The sequence below is a fragment of the Euprymna scolopes genome, chromosome 10, assembly GCF_053919585.1.
Source record: "Euprymna scolopes isolate OS-2025 chromosome 10, ASM5391958v1, whole genome shotgun sequence".
Taxonomy (NCBI): Eukaryota; Metazoa; Mollusca; class Cephalopoda; order Sepiida; family Sepiolidae; genus Euprymna; species Euprymna scolopes.
The window spans coordinates 32,117,935-32,138,661 of NC_136491.1; the positions used below are offsets into that span (position 1 = coordinate 32,117,935).

Consider the following 20,727-nt stretch of genomic DNA (forward strand, 5'->3'; position numbering starts at 1 on the left):
TGAACCTAAAATTATAAAAATTGGTTTGTCATCACTCATAAAATGTATAGCAATAACATAGTGAATTTTCAAGAGTCTACAACAATTTTTAATGTCTATACAGAAAAGGTTTGGAAACGTACTGAAGGCACCTCATACAATTAAAAGTAAAATTCAAAATTTTTATAAAAACTAAAACAGTTTCTGTTGACAGACGTCCCATTTACCTTCGCCTACCTTGGTTAGATATCATAAGTGATAGATTCGCCAAACAAATCTCTGTCTACGCAACGACTTTACTTTCCCGCGAATACACAAATCGTTTTTTTCCCACCAGGCTCATATAGACGTCGATTCGAAAATATGTTTCCCCTCCGCCATAATAATTCTATTATTTATCTATTTAAATGTAATTGCGGTTTGCACTGTGTTGGGAGGAGGTCGAAAAGATTAGACATCCGGGTCAAACAACACGTGCCCACAAAAATTCGCTATGTAAATTATTTACTATCAGATTTTTTTTTGATAATACATACAAGTCATTCGTTGCTGTACATTAATAACTGTTCCTGTGCCTTTTATTTTAGTTTAGTGATTTATTTTCCATTCTAAGTCACATTCTTCCTTTCATCTGAAGATTCTAGAAATAATTTACATTAAGTCTTTCCAACTTTCTCTTTGTAAACAAATGAACATATTCTTGGACTTAATGTGGTTTCTATTTTATTACCTTTTTTCTTTTCCCTTTCATCTACAGCATTATAGTTTATTCTTTTCATCGTAATTCTACCCTGGATTTAGATCTGTCGACCAAGGTTCGATACTGGTTGGCTAACTCTTTAAGTTTTTGTTTATTTTTAATCTGTTATGTTTAAAAATAAATATGGTTTTTATTTAACCATAATAAAATTCTGTACCACAATACATACATACATACATACATACATACATAAATACACACACATATATATATATATATATATATATATAATGTTTTTATAAATGAATATTAACAATTATTTTATTCCTAAAGACACTAGTGTCTTATGCTTACGCAGTCATCAGTGTAGCAAATGATAATTACTCTCAGTCGAGAGATTTGAACCCAATCAGAAAGCCAAACTTGACTGTGTAGACAAGAATTATACCTCTAGAATAACAGCCATTAATAGAGGAACTGAGGAAAACTAAGTGCCTATAAATGTCATGTCATCGGGTATATACAATAAACAGTCATAGACCATTCAACGACAGGATGTAGGAATATTGCATTTTGTACTTTTTCTTAATTCACTAAAAATGGCTCAACTTGAATTCCTTAATAGAAGATTTTTATTACGATAAATAAATATTAACAATTATATTTATATCTACAGGCACTAATGTTTCATACTTACGCAATGATATATATATATATATATATATATATATATATATATATATATATATATATATATATATTAGTGAGGGGACGATTCAAGTATTTTTCTCGATTCCAATACAGTTACTGATTCTAATTCTGATACTTTATAAATCCCTAAGTATTTTAATGCAGAGTTGTTATTAGTTGTCCCGACTACTGTAAAAACACGTTAAATGTGTAGATATCTTCTCAAACGTAGAAATACTTTTGTGGGATAGTCTAAAGGTTTTAGTTTTATGGGTAGTTTAAGCCAATCGATATTTATTATTTTAACATTACTTATTTAACATTCCGATATTCCAAAAAGTTTCGATTGTTCTGATTCTCGATTCTAATTCCGATTAATCGTCTCAAGACAGAGAGAGAGAAAGAGAGAGGGGGGATAGAGAGAGACAGAGAAAGACAGAGAGAGATTAAATCACTTTATATATGTGTCTGTGCGCGCGCGTGTGTGTGTGTGCATTAGGTAGATCCACACTGATGAGTATTCAAATGATGAAACATCCGTCTCTTGATATTAATTCATGCACGTGGACAAAATAATTTTAATTAAATCACAGAAAATGTAGAGAGAACGAACACAAATCCAAATAAAGCAAATCGTCTGACTTGTTAATTATAAAATATTTTTCTTCCCCTAACAACTCTTTTCAATCCGATATTTCTTCTCCTTGCTTCTTACTTTCTCGCTATTTTTCTTTTCTCTCCTTTTGCTTACTGCTCATATGTATTTGTTATGGGAATCTACCCATTTACCTATAGTGGACTCTGCTAACCACTATATAAACCACGAGAGTTCATACTCTCGCGCGGAAATATCGCGACCTAATGCGAGATTACAGACTGCCTAACATAACAGTCGGAAATACCGAAAGCTTTTCTTTGTATTTAGTTTCTGGTACAATATGTTCTTTCTATTTAAACCTGAGGTTCACGTTTTTCTTGGTGATTCTTTCCTACGGGCATAACAGTATTGATTATATTCTTTGTGTTTATTTTTTTTTTTGGGGGGGGGGGTAATTAAATTGATAAAGATATAAAATCAATTATGTACATGATTAAAGATTCGTGTAAATAAATAATGATCTGTTTGAAGACCAAGCTGGTTGATGAATTCATACCCAAGACTCTTTGCCAGAATGAACCTTTTTGTTATTGTTTATAATGCAATTCCGTAACTGGCATTTTTTTTTTTTTTTTTTTTGCAGTGTTATGTTATCATTTGTTTTGCTACTACACCAACTGGTCGCAGTACAGACACGGCACGGGGAAGTTCTTACCACGTGACATCGACCCGACCCTGTGTACTCACATTCTTTACGCCTTCGGCAGCTTAAAAGGAACGGACGTCACAAAGACAGAATGGAACGACGATGTGCTGTGAGTTCGATTTTCTACAAAATATCGATATTTCTTTATTTTTGATTTGTTAAATTTTCAAGTTAATTCCTACATGGGTGGTAAGCGTCGGAACAACACGAAGTTAAAGAATTAAGTGGACAGTAGGTTAGGGTTAGGGTTAGGGTTTAAAATTGCTCAATGCCTATAAATAGGATTAAGCCAACCAATTTCACACAAAATGTGAATCACCCGATTCAAGAAAGTAAAAAAAAGGGACAGAAGAATTATGTGACTTACGAAAACGAACGTTGTTTTATCCGTTATATATATATATATATATATATATATATATATATATATATATATATATATATATATATATATATATATATATATATATATATATATATATATATAACGGATAAAACAACGTTGGTTTTCGTAAGTCCTCTGTTGCAAATGTACTCGCCGGGCGTATTTGATATGCGAAATGCTTCTCATTTGCTTAAGAGGAAGTCTCGAAATAAAGACGAAGCGTTGATGAACACATAACTCGATACATCTGCCTTACTTTTAATGCTAGGTTTATTTATGGTGTCTTTTACATATAATAAAAACCCTTCCCAATATTTGCTGATGAGGAAATTTTGTTTGTTAAAAACACTATATGTAAAAATTATTGTCCGTAGCTTGATGTCTACCACAATAAAAACATTGTTTTCCGAAACGAACGTACAAATTATTGATTTTGTTGTTGTTCCTTCTTATGAAACGGATTTTTAATTTAATTATAATTTGATTTTTAAATTATCAATCACATTACTAAATATTAAATTAGCTCTAGGATATTTACCTATCGAGCTTATTATATATCTAAATTACAACGAGCACGTTTTCTTTCCCTGTATTTTAATTAAACTAGTAATTTTACTGTTACATTAAAATACACTCTGCACTTTAGACTATTGTTCTAATCTCCTTTAAATTATATATATATATATATATATATATATATATATATATATATATATATATATATATATATATGCTAGCAAAATTACCCGTCGTTGACTGGGTTCAAAAACAGCCTACAGAGAATGGACTCTGATTGATGAAAGTATGATAGGTTATGAAAAGGAAGGGTTATAAAGAGATAACTTTGAATTTGGGGGTATCAAAACCAAAGCAAACTATGATAAAAGTAAAAATAAAATAGATAAACCCCATAATTTATTATACCATACCTGTTCACACTGAAACACTTATCACAATATTCTGTGGATCTATATTAAAAAACCTTGTTAAACTTTGTGACATATTTCCATTCTATGGAGGTCAGGCGCAAACGAACACCCCATAATTGTATTATACCATATTTCTTCAAACTGAAACATAATTATCAAAGTATACTTACGCAGATAGATATGAAAAGTCTTTATTAAAGTTTGTGCCTATTTCCATTCTATGGAGGCCAGGCGCGAACGCAGACCCCACAATTTTATTATACCATCCCTACTTAAGTTAAAACATACTTATCAAAGTATTCTTATGTACATCTATATCAAAAACACTTGTAAACGTTTTTTTTTTTTAATTTTTAAATTTTTTATTTCAATACTTTGTGGACCAGGCGCGAACGCAGACTCCACAATTTTAATGAACCACCGTTCTTCCAGATCAAACATACTCATTCCTGTGTCTCGATACATCTTCTATCATTATATGTAATCAGTTTTTTTAAAATAGTCAAGTTTGTATTCCTACACATCAATCCGTAGGAAATAAATACAGAAAAGATATAAACATTTATATAGTTTTCGTATTGATTCTTTACTCATACATATTTACATGTATTAAAAGCATATATAAAGGATAAAACAATGTTGGTTTTCGTAAGTCATCTGTTGCTCATATTAATTCTTATATATACGCTGGGTCATCAACAACTATGTTTTTATACATGTGTTTTATTATTTAATATTTTCATTTTTCAAATTATTGAAATATTTTTTAAAAATAATTTTAAGTTGTTTGGGACGATCTATTTACGTGTTTTAGTTTATTTTTGAACTTTTTACGTCCTCTTCAAAAATTTTGTAGAGAAAGATGATTTGAAAATCTATTTTAGGGAATAAGTGCTCTTACTATTTCCATCCGTTGGGAAAAACACTTATTCCTTAAATGGCTTTCCCAAATCATCTTTTTCCACAAAATTTTATAAAAGTACAATTTGAAAAAAAAAGTAATAAGTTCGTTCGAAACGCGTTAAAATCATTTCTAAAAATTAATTCAATAATTTGAAAAATGAAAATATCAAATAATAAAACAAGGATATAAGAACAACACTTGTTGGGTAACCCACTTATTTAAATATACATTTTTCTCTTGTTTGAATATCATAACATATTTTACATTATATATATATATATATATATATATATATATATATATATATATATATATATATATTTGTGTCAGGTCATGTCATATGCTACTGGTACCATGTAACCCAGTACTACCTGCCTCATGGTCGGGTCACCGGCGACTAAACTGGTTCCCCCACCAGACTTGTTTGGTGAAGAGGGCGGCTAGTTTCCCTGGAGGATTAAAAACAAGACCTTCCAAAGGGCGAATGAACTCTTTTCTGGGTCAACGGCCAACTAGCACCGTGTATATTTGTGTGCGTGTATATGTGTATTGTGGTGAAGGCAACCTTTCTAGGAGAAGCAAATCTCTGATTTAAAAAACCATAAAGCGGGAGACCAGTACCCGCATTAAGCTGGTCTGCAGTTTAATTTGTTGCTGGCTATCTTGCTCTTGCTTGTTGCTGGATCTCAACATTTTGAACCGAGAGAGAGAGACTTAGCTGTCGTACAAAGCTAAGACTCTGTAACATCATCTTTGTATAGATACTCCCTCAGGCATTTGGGCTCATGGATTTTAAATGTCTGAGGGAGTGGCACTCGTCTGACTAGATGTTGCAATCATATATATATATATATATATATTGTTTAATAATGGTTCAGAAACCAGATGTATTTGTTTCCTACTCATAGTATGTCTTACACATATTTCGTTCAATAGTGGCAATTCATCAAACAACTCATCAGAGACATATATGTGTTCCTCGAAAAAAAAAAACAGTATAAAATAAATAAAAATGGATATGGTGGAGGCAAAATTTTGATAAAAGAAATTGGAAATCATTTGTAGTTCGCAAAATCACTGCGATTAAAATATATTCCAAATTTACATCAAAACCTGAGCCCCCCATCCCCAAGATCGTTATAAACACGGAATATGCGCCTACGTTAGGGTTGACTTTCCATGTAGTAGAGACATCTCTAAAGAAGACCCTAAATTGTCCTATCTGCTTCCGAATATCTCTTACAGCACCGCTTGTGGAAAAGGCATGCTTCCAATTCCGGACTCTTATCAAGGCGGTGATTGAGGCTGAAGGCGGCTACATTGACTAGATGTCAGCTGTATTATCTAATCAAGTTTTAAAATAAAGCTGTAGTGTTGTTGCAGTGTTGAGCAATAAATTCATCGTTCCATCGCGTAGAAGGAGTTTTGTAAGTATAACGAATCGTTCGTTATTGTTGTTTTTTTCGGAGAGAAAAAATGTTTAGTTGAACAGAGTTTAGAAACACCGGATGTTTCAACGATCGTAGTAATATTGTTTCGTATTGATTTTTTTTAATATCGCAGCGTCGAAGATATCTGTTTATCCTTATTCGATGTTATTAAAGTTAGAGATTTTTTTTTCTTCAGGATATAAATGATAGATTGAGGTAACTATAAAACATTTTGTGAAAATCTCACTTCAAGAGATAAAAATCGGTAATACTCGGTGTCGTATTAGCCCTGATCATTCTATGCCAGGTTTCCTCTGAAGGAGGAAGTTTATAGGGAACATTAAATTCACAAGTGGTCCCCAGCTGTATGTATATCCCGATCATGGACATACAACACCTAGCTTTCCCAAATGGCCACCCATCGGGTACTGACCAGGTTCCGCATCACTTAAATTCGGTTATCTAACGAGAACCGGTACGTCAACTATATCGTATTTTCAAAAAATAGAAATGCGTTTGAAGCGAAGGCAGAGATTACGATGTTCTAATTCAGCCGCCAACAGGATCTAAATTGGTGGGTTGGTGCCGGAAGTAAGCCAATACTTTCGCGGTATGATAACGAATGCTGATTGGTTGTTAAGCTAATCGTATTATCAGTATGATTGGCTTATCCATGACTACAATGTTCCCGCTGACACTATCAGAAATCGGGTGTGTCACGTGACTTTAACTTTGACAGCCAGATAAGCGGACATGGCGTAACAACAATGTTGTTGTTTTTTTTTTTTTAACGTATGGAAATGAATAAAAAATTTACACACACAATCTTCGATATATTTTTTGCCGGAGGTTTGTTTAACTTATTATTCTGAAATAAAACACTTATTTAACTTATTATTCTGAAATAATAAAATAATTATAAAATAATAAAATAATAAAATAATTGTTTAACTTATTATTCTGAACAAGATGAGTATGATGCCCCCCCCCCCTCCACGAGTGAAAAATTTACTTTCACCATGCAAATTTTTTTAAGAAATCCAAAGTGTGGTTATTGAGAAAAGTGTGAACAAATGAACTGATGAACGATTTGGGGGTAATTTTACCCCTATAATGGCCCCTTGGAGGGAGGGGGGACAATCAGAGTTATCCCGGAAAATCTGTTCCGGCAAAAATTTACTTTCACCATGATTAATGTTTGTGCAAATTTTCCAAAAAAAAAAAATCCAAGATGTGGTCATTGAAAAAAGTGTGAACAAACGAACGTACGAACGATTTTGGGTCAATGATGTCCCCTATGGAGGGGGGCAAACAGAGTTATCCTGGAAAATCCGTGATGGCAAAAATTTATTTTGATCGTGACTAATATTTTTGCGAAAATTCAAAAAAATCCAAGGTTGTTGAGAAAAGTGCGAACAAACGAACGGGCGAACGGAAGTGAATTACTGGGTCCAATCCTCCTTTTGTCGGGGGACCAATATTTAAATGTTTATACTAGATATAAATATTGCGTCGCAATATACACACACGCGCGCACTGAAATATTGACGCACATAGACACAGTCACACATAACACACGCATATAAACCCAAAGGGCTGAAAATGTGCTATCATCCCTTTCATAGTGAATACCGCTCGCCCGTCTGAGGCCTATGCTAAAAAAGATATCAAGCTCATCGCCACGCATTCACCTGTGTGTACACTAAATGTACCAGACCTTGACCTTGACCTTGCAACTTAAACCTTTAATTTAATTATTGGAGTATTTCGTTGTAGAAAGAAATATGAAGAATGCGTGATAGTATAAGGAACCGATCCTCGAGGTACATCCATGAGTTGTTCCCCTTGGTTTTACACAGGGTTAGAGATTAAAGGGTTATAGATCCCGACTTCCGGTTATTATTCACTACGCTAAACTTGTCTACGAACTTGTCGACAGATATTATTAACATAACCTTGATATATTTCTCATCAAAAGAGAACGTCTGATGAGAAGCATTAAGCTTCGCAATACTCAGAGATAAAGAGGATATTTATCTCGCACCCCAGTTGATGTCATCTCCCTATTGAATCAACGATTGAATTTTATATGCATTAGTATATATTTTTATATTGTGTTTTTCTCTCATATGTATGTATGTATCTATTTCTCTCTCTCTCTCTCTCTCTCTCTCTCTCTCTCTCTCTCTCTCTCTCTCTTTCTCTCTCTCTCTTTATATATATATATATATATATATATTTCAAAGCTATATATACATATTTCAAAAACGGGCCAGTGGTTTCATTGTAATGAATCAACCATTAGCCGTTGAACGAATTCAGTACAAATCATCAGCGACTTTGAAAAAGTGAAAAAACGCGAAAATAAACAAACGCTTGTTTACTTTCGCGTTGATTCGCGTTTACAAAGTCGCTGGTGATTTGTATTGAATTCATTCAACGGCTAATGGTAGATTCAATATAATGAAACCATTGGTCCGCCTTTAAAATATGTATATATAGCTTTGAAATAAATATTTGTATTTTCAGTTCTCACATTCGCGTTCGAGTACTTTATTTGATTTCTTTTCATCGCCTCCTGACATGCTATTGCAGTTAAAATGATGGTGTCGGTAGTCGGGAGGGAAAATACACGGTGATGTGCAATTTTGTTGTGAATCAAGGGTTGCCTAATCACTAAGCTTTTCAATGTATTTGTGTATTAATTTGTAAAATCTGCTGAGTAATCTTCCACAAATGACATCTTTTTCAAAAAAATGTTGGTATCGATGGTGGGGAAAGAAAAGAAACACATAATTTTATAGTGAATCAAGGGTTGCCTAATCACTAACCGTGTCACTGTATTTATGTATTTATTTAAAAATCTGCTGAGACATATCTAAAAAAAATTCTCTTAAAATTATAGTGTCGATGGTGGGGAAAGAAAGAAACCCAGTAGTGGTGAAATTTATGGTGCAGCAAGAGTTGCTTAATCACTACCCGTGCCAATGAATTTCTGAAATTACTTGGAAAACCTAATGAGTTCTTTTCCAGAAATAATGTCATTGCACTTAAAATTATGGTGTCAGTAGTCGGGAGCGAAAATACACAGGGATGTAAAATTTTATAGTGAAACACTGAACTTCTCAATGTATTAATGCATTAATTTGTAAAGCCTGCTGAGTAATCTAAGATTTAAAAAAAATCCTCTATCCTAAGAATAACAGGTACGTTCAAAATCAGCTTCATTTTATTATGATCTTTCGTTCAGCTTATCAGAAGACCAGCGGATCTATTCCTGACAACAAAAAACTCAAGTAAAAAAAAAAAGAAAAATTCAAAAACTATGTTTATGAATTTTCTACAGAAAATAGTTCCCTTAAGGAATCAGGAATTCCATTTAGATAGATAATTGAGGATTTATTCCTGCTGGTTCATTTCTGCGCGAAACAACTGGCAAAAATTACACTGAATTTTTTGGAAAGTCAGCGAATAAAAATATGAATAAAAAATTGGAAGAAAATTGTTTACTTATACGAAGTGGTTCCAATAAGTTTCCAGACTTTTTCGTATGGACACTTTTATTGATAGTACACATATAAAACTATAGTCCCAGTCGAAGTGATCTTCTCCGGTTGCAATGCACTTGCTGTATTGTTTAATCAACTTATGGAAGACACCATGGAAGTCCTCTTATGTAAGCATGTCATTAACCTTCGTCACAGCTTCTTTTATCTCCTCAAGTGTCTCATACCGACAGCTTCTAAGTTTTTTTTTTCTTAAGCTTAGAAGAATAACAAAAAGCCACAAGGAGCAAAGTCTGAACTATAAGGAGGGTGAGGAATATTCTTGATGACCATCCTCATCAAATAGTCTGATCTTCTCTCTGCACTCTTGGGACTAACTTCGTGCAAATCTTCCATATTTTTACTTCCTCACAAATATTTGTGTGTGCAATTCTCACACTGACATTAAATTGTGCACTTAGTGTTTCTATAGACACACGGCGGTCCTTATCCATGAAATTCTTTATTTGGCCAATCAACTCTTACCCCTCTCACATCTCTCATCATCTCTCACTGACTCCCTGTTTTCCTTGAATATCTTAAGCCACTCAAAAACTGATGCTCGGTCCATGCAGTCTGAAGTGTTCCACACGTTTCTGTGGCATTTTTCCAAAATTAAAACAAAATTGTATTGCTTATCGTTCTTCTAAAGTGTCCTCGCGCCCAGATCGCATTTTTGAAATTCACCAGCTGTGGCAATCAGGCTTTGGTAGGGTTTATTCAAATATCTGCTGTAGCTGTTCATTTGAATCTGGAATCATAAAAATTGGTCAGTCATCTCGTAAGATGTATAGCAATAACATACTGAATTTTCAAGCGTATCGACAATTTTAAATGCTTGTGCAAAAAAAAAAAGAAAAAGGAAACTTATCGAAGGCATGTCTTATATGCTCTGTCGTTAAATGCTAACATTCATCAACTTTTATAGGGAATAGTTTTGGTAAATTTTCTGAAAAACTAAACACACACAAATATATATATATATATCCTCAGAAGTATTATTGGTAAATTTTATTTTTCTCAATCATCCTTATTCTCCTGAGAAAATCCCCCGAAAATGGGGACAAAACATTGAGAACTTTCTAAAAAATGGCCACTGGTTTTCTTTCCCTTTTCCACACACACACACACACACACGCACACACACACACACACACACACACATATATATATATATATAAATATATATGTGTGTGTGTGTGTGTGTGTGTGTGTGTGTGTGTGTGTGTGTGTGTGTGTGTGTGTGTGTGTGTGTGTGGAAAAATGAAAGCAAACCAGTGGCCATTTTTAGAAAGTTCTCAATGTATATATATATATATATATATTTAATTATTATAGTAAAAAAAATAATTATATATATATATATATATATATATATATATATATATATAATGCAGAGTAGAAGATTTGAGATAGCATTTTGTACTAGTCGCCACAAAAGTGGGAATTCTTTTTTATTATTAAACTAGCCTGGTTGCTCGGCTTTGCACAGGTGTTTTGATGTGTGTTGAGCAAAAAAAATGTTAAGACGTAGTAGTAGGCAGGCACAAATCCGTAAACCGAAAGAGGAAAAGAACGTGAAAAAAAAGTGACGTTTCTGCTATTGCGCCCATCGCCAAACCGGAAGTGACGTAGGTTTAAATTAAGGTTAGTCAATCGAAAAGAGGAGTGACTTTCGAAAATATCGGCTTAAAAAGTGATCCCTCACTGTAGAAAAATGCCCACTTGATGGTGAAGGAAGTAATGTTTTTAACTAATTTTTCGATATTTGTCCGCCTTTGTCGAAAGTTTTAGGCAAACATACATAGATACATATATACATGATGATTGCAACGTCTTGTTAGACGAGTGCCACTCCCTCAGACACTTAAAGTCCATGAGCCCAAAAATGACTTTTCTTTTCAGTTCTACCGGTGAATTCACACGCTCAAGCAGGCATGACACTGAAGATGGTCATTGATATCAATTATTACATGCTTCCAGCATTTCAAGCCTCCACGTGTCACAACTTTTCCATCGCCACAGGACCACTTTTATAGACAAATGCCTGAGGGAGTATCTATACACAGATGATGTTACAAAGTCTTAGCTTTGTACGACAAGTCTCTCTCTCGGTTGAAAATGTTCAGATCCCGCAACAAGCAAGAGCAAGATAGCCAGCAACAAGTTAAACTGCAGACCAGCTTAATGCGGGTACTGGTCTCCCGCTTTATGGTTTTTTAAATTAGAGATTTACTTCTCCTAGAAGGGTTGCCTTCACCACGGCTTACGGGAGCCGTCTCCACCACAACACAAACATACATAGACACAAACACACACGGTGCTAGTTGGCCGTTGATCCAGAAAAAGGGTCCATTCGCCCTTTGGAAGGTCTTGTTACATACATACATACATACATACATACATACATACATACATACATACATACATACATTTAAACAGACAGGTGAGTTTATATTATAGATTTATTACCTTTTAATTAATCGGCTTTATTATTCTCCTTATATCAAACGAATGTCTTCCATTTTGGATTTTTTTTTTTTCCAATTTATTTATTTTTTTTTTTTTTTTTACAGATTAAAGGACATGGCTGAGCTAAAAAGATACAATCCCAACTTGAAAATTTTACTTTCAATCGGAGGATGGAACGCTGGTTCGGTCAGATTTAGCAATATGGCGTCGTCGCCGTCATCCCGATTGGCTTTTGCTCGGAGCGCCCGGAATTTCCTTGAGAAATATAATCTGGATGGTTTCGACATCGATTGGGAATATCCGGCCAAGAGAGGCGGCAAACAAAGCGACCGACGGAACTTTGTTCAACTTCTACAAGTAATGAACATAGTGTTTCAGATTTTTTTTTTTTTTTTTTTGATGAGGATTGGTGGTTTGTATTATTGGGATTATTCGAACTACTGTTCTCATCTTGAGGGTTTTATTTTCTTTTTTTTCAAAGGAGTCACCACTTACTAAGACCCCGTGGCCACTGGAGGATAATGGTTAATGTGTGTACAGTGGTAAAAGGGAACGTGTAGTTAATCACAAAACGTTCAGCCGATGTAATTTTCGACCTTCTTTAGGTGTCTTTTGTCGAACTTGGGAATCTTTCTGCCAGACTCAGGAATTTTTATTTCGAATTCGAAAACCTGCGCAGAATTTCGAACGGAACCTTCTATTTAATCTACGGAGGTTGCATGCTCTCGTTCTGTCAGTCATGCCCGAGTAGAAGTCTCAATTGTATTCTTAGTATCGTTCGCATAGAGAATTGAACCTTCAACCTCCAAAAGAGTGTCACTTAGAACAGAATTTTATTTAGTACTTTATCGATATCATGCTAACCACGTGGATTAGATGAAGGATTTTATTAGAAATTCCATGCAAATTCTTGAGTTCGACAAAAAAAGATTATCGAGTTCAACAAGACACACCTGAAGAAGGTTGGACGTCACACCGGCCGAAAGACTGTGAAAATAACAGTAGTCCGAATCATACAAATAATACGAATTAATGAATATGTGCTAAGCTTTTATTTATTAACGGAATTGTTTATGTTTGTTTGTTTTGATTGTTTTATATTGAAATGAATATCTCTCGTCTTGGGGAGGGGGTCATGTTTTTATAAGCTTCTGGGCTTGACCTTTATTCCCGATCTGAAATGGAACACATATATCAAATCCGTTGCCAAGGTCACTGGGAAAATGGTAGGATCCTTCTACCGCTCCAGTAGATATCTCACTCCTGATGCAATTCTCTACCTATATAAAAGCCAGGTACGGACAACGATGGAGTACTGTTGCCACATTTGGGCAGGAACTGCTAGAAGCAGCTTATCTTGCCTTGACAGAGTCCAAAATAGACTTCGTAGCTTAGTGGGGAATGCCCTTTTCTCTTCCCTGTAACCTCTTTCCCATAGAAGAGACGTTGCGAGCTTGTTTCTGCTTTATCGTTATTTCCATGGCAGGTGCTCGTCTGAGCTTCAATATATGGTTCCCCCTCGCCAAACTTTCACGAAAAACACTCGTCTAGCCAGAAACACTACCAACAATTTCTCACACTCTTTATCTGTGCCTAAACATAAATGTAGATTCCATGTGCAGAACATCTTTCTTAGAACTGCACGCCTGTGGGGCTATCTTCCGTTGGCCTGCTACCCAGGTGACTACAATCTGATTGTCTTCAAGTCCAATGTAAACAAATTCTTGGTTAACTGTCCCCCTATGTAATCCAACTTACAAAAATCCCACTAAAACACTAACGCTATAATCACATTGACTATTGTATACCCATTAACTCTTATCCTCGAGTGGCCTCCGGACCTTGATAAGTGGTGATTCCTGTGTAAAAAAAAAATGAAAGGAGGAAGACTAGCAAATATGTCCGACATATGCGACACATTATGTATTATTGAGAGTTAATATAGAAGTTATTGAATATAGAGTCTGCACTAAATAACTATATATATATATATATATATATATATATATATATATATATATATATATATATATATATATAATTTTAGTCATTCAATGAATTTAAAAATTAATGACGTGAAATGTTTGAGTTTCAGATCGAAAGATTTGTATTATTCTATGTAAGACAAAGAATACATTAGAAATATTATAACTCCTTATCTTATAGGATTTCGATGTCTACCATCTCTTCAGAGGAGAAAATATTAGCAAATAGTTATAATGATTTACAACTTATTTGCTAAAGTCAGTGAGACATGGAAAATCACAATTAAAAGTTGTTTAAATATTTAAATGTCATAGAGCAAGGAAAGTTAATGAAAAGAATATAAAAATTCACAGCCGTATATTCGAGCGCGGTGATACAAGACATCTCTGGCTTGATTAGCAAAGACCGTATCCAATCGGCTACTATTAACCGCGTGAAATAACGTTGAACTTAAACATTTTACTTTTTAATGTTTTTTTTTTACGTCAGACAGTGATCTAATCGTTATACGAGGGTCTATGCATTAGAGCTAAATTGACCGACTTAATTCAACTACCATCTCTTCAGGAGAGAAAATATTAGCAAATAGTTACAATAGTTTACAACTTATTTGCTAAAGTCAGTGAGACATGGAAAACCACAATTAAAAATTGAATGAGTAATTAAAAGTCATAGAGTAAGAGAAGTTAAAGAAAAGGATATAAAAGTTAACATCCAAATTGCATGGTAAAATCCGAAGTGAATGTCTTTGAAAACAGTGTGGTAAAATTTATACATGTATCTACATAAATGTTTATAAGTACGTATAATATTGTATGCATTGATTTTCAGTATTTACTACAACAGTGCTCAATACCTGAGTCGAGCTATATAGTAAGTTATGATTAGGGCTAGGACAACAGAATAGTTTTCATTATTTTGATTCTCGAGTGTGTATCCGTTGATATCTTATATGCTTTTATATAGAGTGGTGTGGTTCTCGGTTGATTAACTGTGTCTAATTGTGTCGGATATATGCTGGAGAGTCAAAACAATGATAAGCATATACTGTTGTCATATCCCTAGTTATGATATATATAGCAATTTGGACCGTCTTAAGCCGGCGTCATCATTACACGTGAATACAGGGAATCATCTAGCTAGCGATGACGATAGCTAAGTGGTTAACGACACGGACTGAAAATCTGAGGGTGCCAAGTTGGAATCCTTAACGAATAACGCATGCACGCAATTCAAAGTATATGGGATACATCTAGACCGAAAATTGACAAAGTTATTTAGTAGAGAAATGTACACACACACACACACACACACACACACACACACACATTATTGTTAAACTTTGTGACATATTTCCATTCTAATAATTTTATTGTACCATATTTCTTCAAACTGAAACATAATTATCAAAGTATACTTACGCAGATAGATATGAAAAGTCTTTATTAAAGTTTGTGCCTATTTCCATTCTATGGAGGCTAGGCGCGAACGCAGACCCCACAATTTTATTATACCATCCCTATTTAAGTTAAAACATACTTATCAAAGTATTCTTATGTACATCTATATCAAAAACACTTGTAAACGTTTTTTTTTTTTTTTAATTTTTAAATTTTTTATCTCCTTACTTTGTGGACCAGGCGCGAATGCAGACCCCACAATTTTAATGAACCACCGTTCTGCCAGATCAAACATGCCCATTCCTGTGTGTCGATACATCTTCTATCATTATATGTAATCAGTTTTTTTAAAATAGTCAACCATATAGGAGCCTATTCGTGACCAGACACACACACACACACACACACACACACACACACACACACATTCAGCTTTATATTATCGAATATATATATATATATATATATATATATATATTGTGTCAATAGCTTTATTGCAGATTAGTAAAATATCAATAATTCATTAAATATACGTCACACAAAAATGAAAATTCTATCATCAAATGATTGTTGCAAGTTAGTTATTTCCCAAAATGTTATTCAAATCCATGCGATATTCACGAAGTTATGACATTTATTTATTATCAATTAATTTATACTGTCCATCGCTTTATTGCAGGTTTTTTAAAATGCCAAAAAAAGGGGCGATCAACGGTTATCGAAAAGGAAAGGATTGTTGCTGGACTCGCAGGATTGTTCATCAAAGATTTAGCTATGGATCTGGAAAGGGATCCAAAAACTTTTGCTCCATTCATGAACAACCCCAACACCAAATCCAGAAAAGATAAAGGCACCAGGAGAAACTTTCACATCGTGATATTCGGAAAATTCGTAGGGAAGTCAACTGAAACCCAAATAGCACCAGTTCTTCCATTTTTACAAGAGCTGGAATCGCTCCAAGATCCAGACAGGCCTGATGTAATGTGTTGAATGAGATGGCAATGAACATTAAAACTATTCCAAGGCCTCCATTGAACAAACAACGTAGGAAAAACGAATGGCTTGGTCACAAAATTACATAAAAATGGATTTCCAACGTGTCCTATTTACAGATGAGATCCGTGCTACTCTTGACGGTCTGGATGGATGGGTCAAAGTTTGGAACTCGAACGGAACTCCAACACCTTATAGAGTTCATCAATGAGGAGGTAGAGTCATCATGTTTTGGGCAGGAATCACTAAGGATAGGTTGGTTGGACGATTCAGAGGGTGTAAAACTTAATAGCAATGCGTACACAGCCTTTTAGGATAAACATTTGTCACCATGGCTAGATGACCTACCATTGTCACGTCGCTTTCAGATGATTTTTATGCATGACAATGCACCATCACATTCTTCTAGGGCGACTGCAGCCTTCCTTCAATCTATGGGCTTCTTTGGAGAAGACCACCGTGTTCTCCAGACGTTAACCCCATTGAATATCTCTGCTCGATATTAAAAAGAGGGGTTTATGAGGGAGGAGAACAATTTACTTCAAAGGATGCCTTGTGGAGAACATAGTTGATATTGCTAGAGCCATAACTCTATTTTGAGATCAAACAATTGACTTCCCCGAGGGATAAAAAGTTGTTTTAACTTATTTTAAAAAATGATGGATATGTCATTAAATAATTCATTTATTTGAGGCTTAGCACTTAGGATGTGCTTTTTCTCATTATTCTTTGACAGAAAAATATAATACAAAATAAAGTTCGCATGATAAGACATTGTATTTTTGCCCTGAAACAACATTTTAAGAGACCTGCAATAAAGCGATGGACAGTGGAAATTCCACGATAAAGAATAAAATGTCATAACTTCGTGAATGTCGCATGAATTTGAATAAAATTTTTGGAAATAACTAACCTTAAAGCAGTCGTTTGATGATATAATTTTCATTTTGTTGTGACGAATATTTAGTGAAATATTCATGTTTTACTAATCTATATATCTATAAAAGTGAAAGTGTCTGTCTGTCTGTGTGTATGTGTGTGACTGTCAATTTTCGGTCTACAGACTCGAGACTTGATATAAGGGGTATTGAGATTTGTGAAAACCTTTTTAATCGGTTTTCGGCAAGAAATTTGGCTGTTAAGGGGTCAAATTTACAGGATTTGACCTTTGAAAACTATACAAAACTGCTTCGCCAATTTTGGGTATAAACACTTGAAATTTTAAATGTAGGTTACTTGGATATGGGTCAAACTTTTTAATTTGATTTGAGCCTAAAATAATAAATGTTAAGTGGTCAAAATTGGGGTCAAAGTTTTAAAAAAATTGACTTCTGCGGTCTCTACCAAATTACTCAGCCGATTTTGGTCTAAACATTTGAAATTTTACATAAAATGTATTCAGACATAGGACAAGTGTTTTAATCTGTTTTGGGCCGAAAATTGGCTGCCAAGGGGTCAAAATTCAAAAGATATTACCTTTACGGTCTCTAGCAAACTACTCAACCAATTTTGGATCTAAACATTTGAAATTTTACATAAAGGGTATTCAGACATGCAGCAAGCATTTAAATCAGTTTTGGGGCGAAAATTTGGCTGCCAAGAGGTCAAAATGGAAAGAGTTGACCTTTGCAGACGGCGGGCTTTCACACGTTGTATGATGAAAATTTTAAAAACTTTGTAGATTTTTCATAATTAAATTTTATTTTTAAAAAAATATCACCACATCAATTTTAAATCTCATCCTGTTTTGTTTGTTTGTTTGTTTGTTTGTTTTTTTTAATTGACAAATCTGTTTCTTTTTCTTACAGACAGTAAAGTCTCATTTCGGTAATCGATATCTGTTAACAATTGCCGTTGGCATGGGAAAGAGTACAATCGATTCGAGTTACAATGTGGCTGAAATCTCACGGTAAGTCAAGCAGGAATTATTATGTTAATCACATCCATCCACCGACAAAGATTACGCAAAAATATGCTTCGCCAATGTTCACTGTCGGTATTTATATCTAGACACTAGCTGACCGCCCAGCGTTGCACGATCACTTAAACATTATATTTAAACGCTTAAACATGATATTTTAATTTATGCAGATTGCGTATGTATTATTATAGAATCAATCCTCTATTGATTATTATATATTATGAGAAATAATTTGCTCGGTCGACTAATTCGCAAAAAAAATTTAAAAAATAATGATGATAATGTCGCTCATTAAATTCCGTCTGTGTTTGTTTACAATATCACGTCAGCTGATATTTTGGCTTGACGATGAAACCTCTGGAAAAGTCACTTCTGTTTAGTTTTAAAATATGCAAACGAAGAAATGATTTGCGGCGATTTTAAACGGTATATCTTCTTTTATCGTACATTGAACTTATTAAGAAGAAAAAAAAATAAAATAAACTAGTGAGGTACATCCGGGCTTGGACAGGGGGATCATTCGATCTGTAGTCGAATGATCTGCCACTAAGCTATATATCCAGATTATAATCTGTATTTCTTAAGACGAAATTATTTGCTTAAATTTTATTATCGCCCCGACCGGTGTAACATTAACTATTCCCCTGTAAAAATGATTCTTTTTTTTTTTTTATTCATACGAGAGAACAGTTATTTTTAAGATCGAATTTCTTTTTAGATTTTCGATACCTATCGGGTGAATTTCTGTATAAAACATATCTAAGAACACTGCCAGACATATAAATTACCTTTGTGTAAAAGTTGCAAAAGATAAGCTCAGATGTTTCGGGACCTCTCTCTTTTCTCTTTCTCTCTCTCTCTCTCTCTCTCTCTCTCTCGCTCTCTCTCTCTCTCTCTTTCTCTCTCTCTCTCTCACACACACACACACACACACACAATGATTTTGATATAATAGTAGAGATATTACTATAATAGTTATATAAACTCTACCACAACAACATACATATAAGTCCTAAAATTGAGTACTGCTGCCACATCTGGGGAGGTAACTCTCACAGGTTTTTTTTTTTTTGCTTCCTTTACAAAGTACAAAATCTTCATACACACAAATATATATATATATATATATATATATATATATATATATATATATAGTAGTAAGTTATAAAAATATATATGGCAATTAAGCTACCCAGAATATTTCCGCGTTTCATCCACGCTAGGATTCGTCAGGCTTAAGCCATAATTAATTGCCATATATATATATTTATCTCTCTCTCTCTCTCTCTCTCTCTCTCTCTCTCTCTCTCTCTCTCTCTCTCTCTCTCTTTCTCTCTTTCTCTCTCACACACACACACACACACAATGATTTTGATATAATAGTAGAGATATTACTATAATAGTCATATAAACTCATAGAATTGCGTTAGTAATTTTTCATGTATGAATTAATATTACCATTACTGGCGACGTGATGAGAGGGAGTCAGAAAAGAGAGGCTGTTAGTCTCTCTACAACATCGTAATTTCAACGGAATGTGCACAACTCAGCTCTAATTTATGGTTCCGCATCCTCAACATCATTTCGATCATTTCAATATGTCCAAATTTTAGAATGTGACACCAAATGCAATCCTCTACCACAACAACATACATATAAATCCTAAAATTGAGTACTGCTGCCACATATGGGGAGGTAACTCTCACAGCATTTTTTTTTTTTTTTGCTTCCTTTACAAAGTAAAAATCTTCATACACACAAATATATATATATATATATATATATATATATATATATATATATATATATATATATATATATATATGTAACTACTTAATTTACTCACATAAAATTAATATACGAAAGTATAGATTTATGCGTAAACTTTAAGTATTTACTTCAAAAGTGCTCAATACGTAGGTAGAGCCATATATATATAAATTACTAACTAGCTCTACCTACGTATTGAGCACTTTTGAAGTAATACTTAAAGTTTACGTATAAATCTATACTTTCGAATATTAATTTTATGTGAGTAAATTAAGTAGTTATATATATATATATATATATATATATATATATATATATA

General features: G+C 33.8%; 1 protein-coding gene across 1 annotated transcript in view; it reads left to right on the forward strand.

Annotated features, from left to right (window-relative positions):
- Positions 1–20,727, forward strand: part of LOC145285918 (chitinase-3-like protein 1) — a 71,434-nt gene that overhangs the window by 20,551 nt on the left and 30,156 nt on the right. Inside the window, exons 2-4 of the mRNA XM_080134411.1 lie at positions 2,611–2,782; positions 12,443–12,695; positions 18,526–18,626. Of these exons, the coding sequence (XP_079990537.1) occupies positions 2,611–2,782; positions 12,443–12,695; positions 18,526–18,626 (526 nt within the window). The remainder of the gene's footprint in view (positions 1–2,610; positions 2,783–12,442; positions 12,696–18,525; positions 18,627–20,727) is intronic.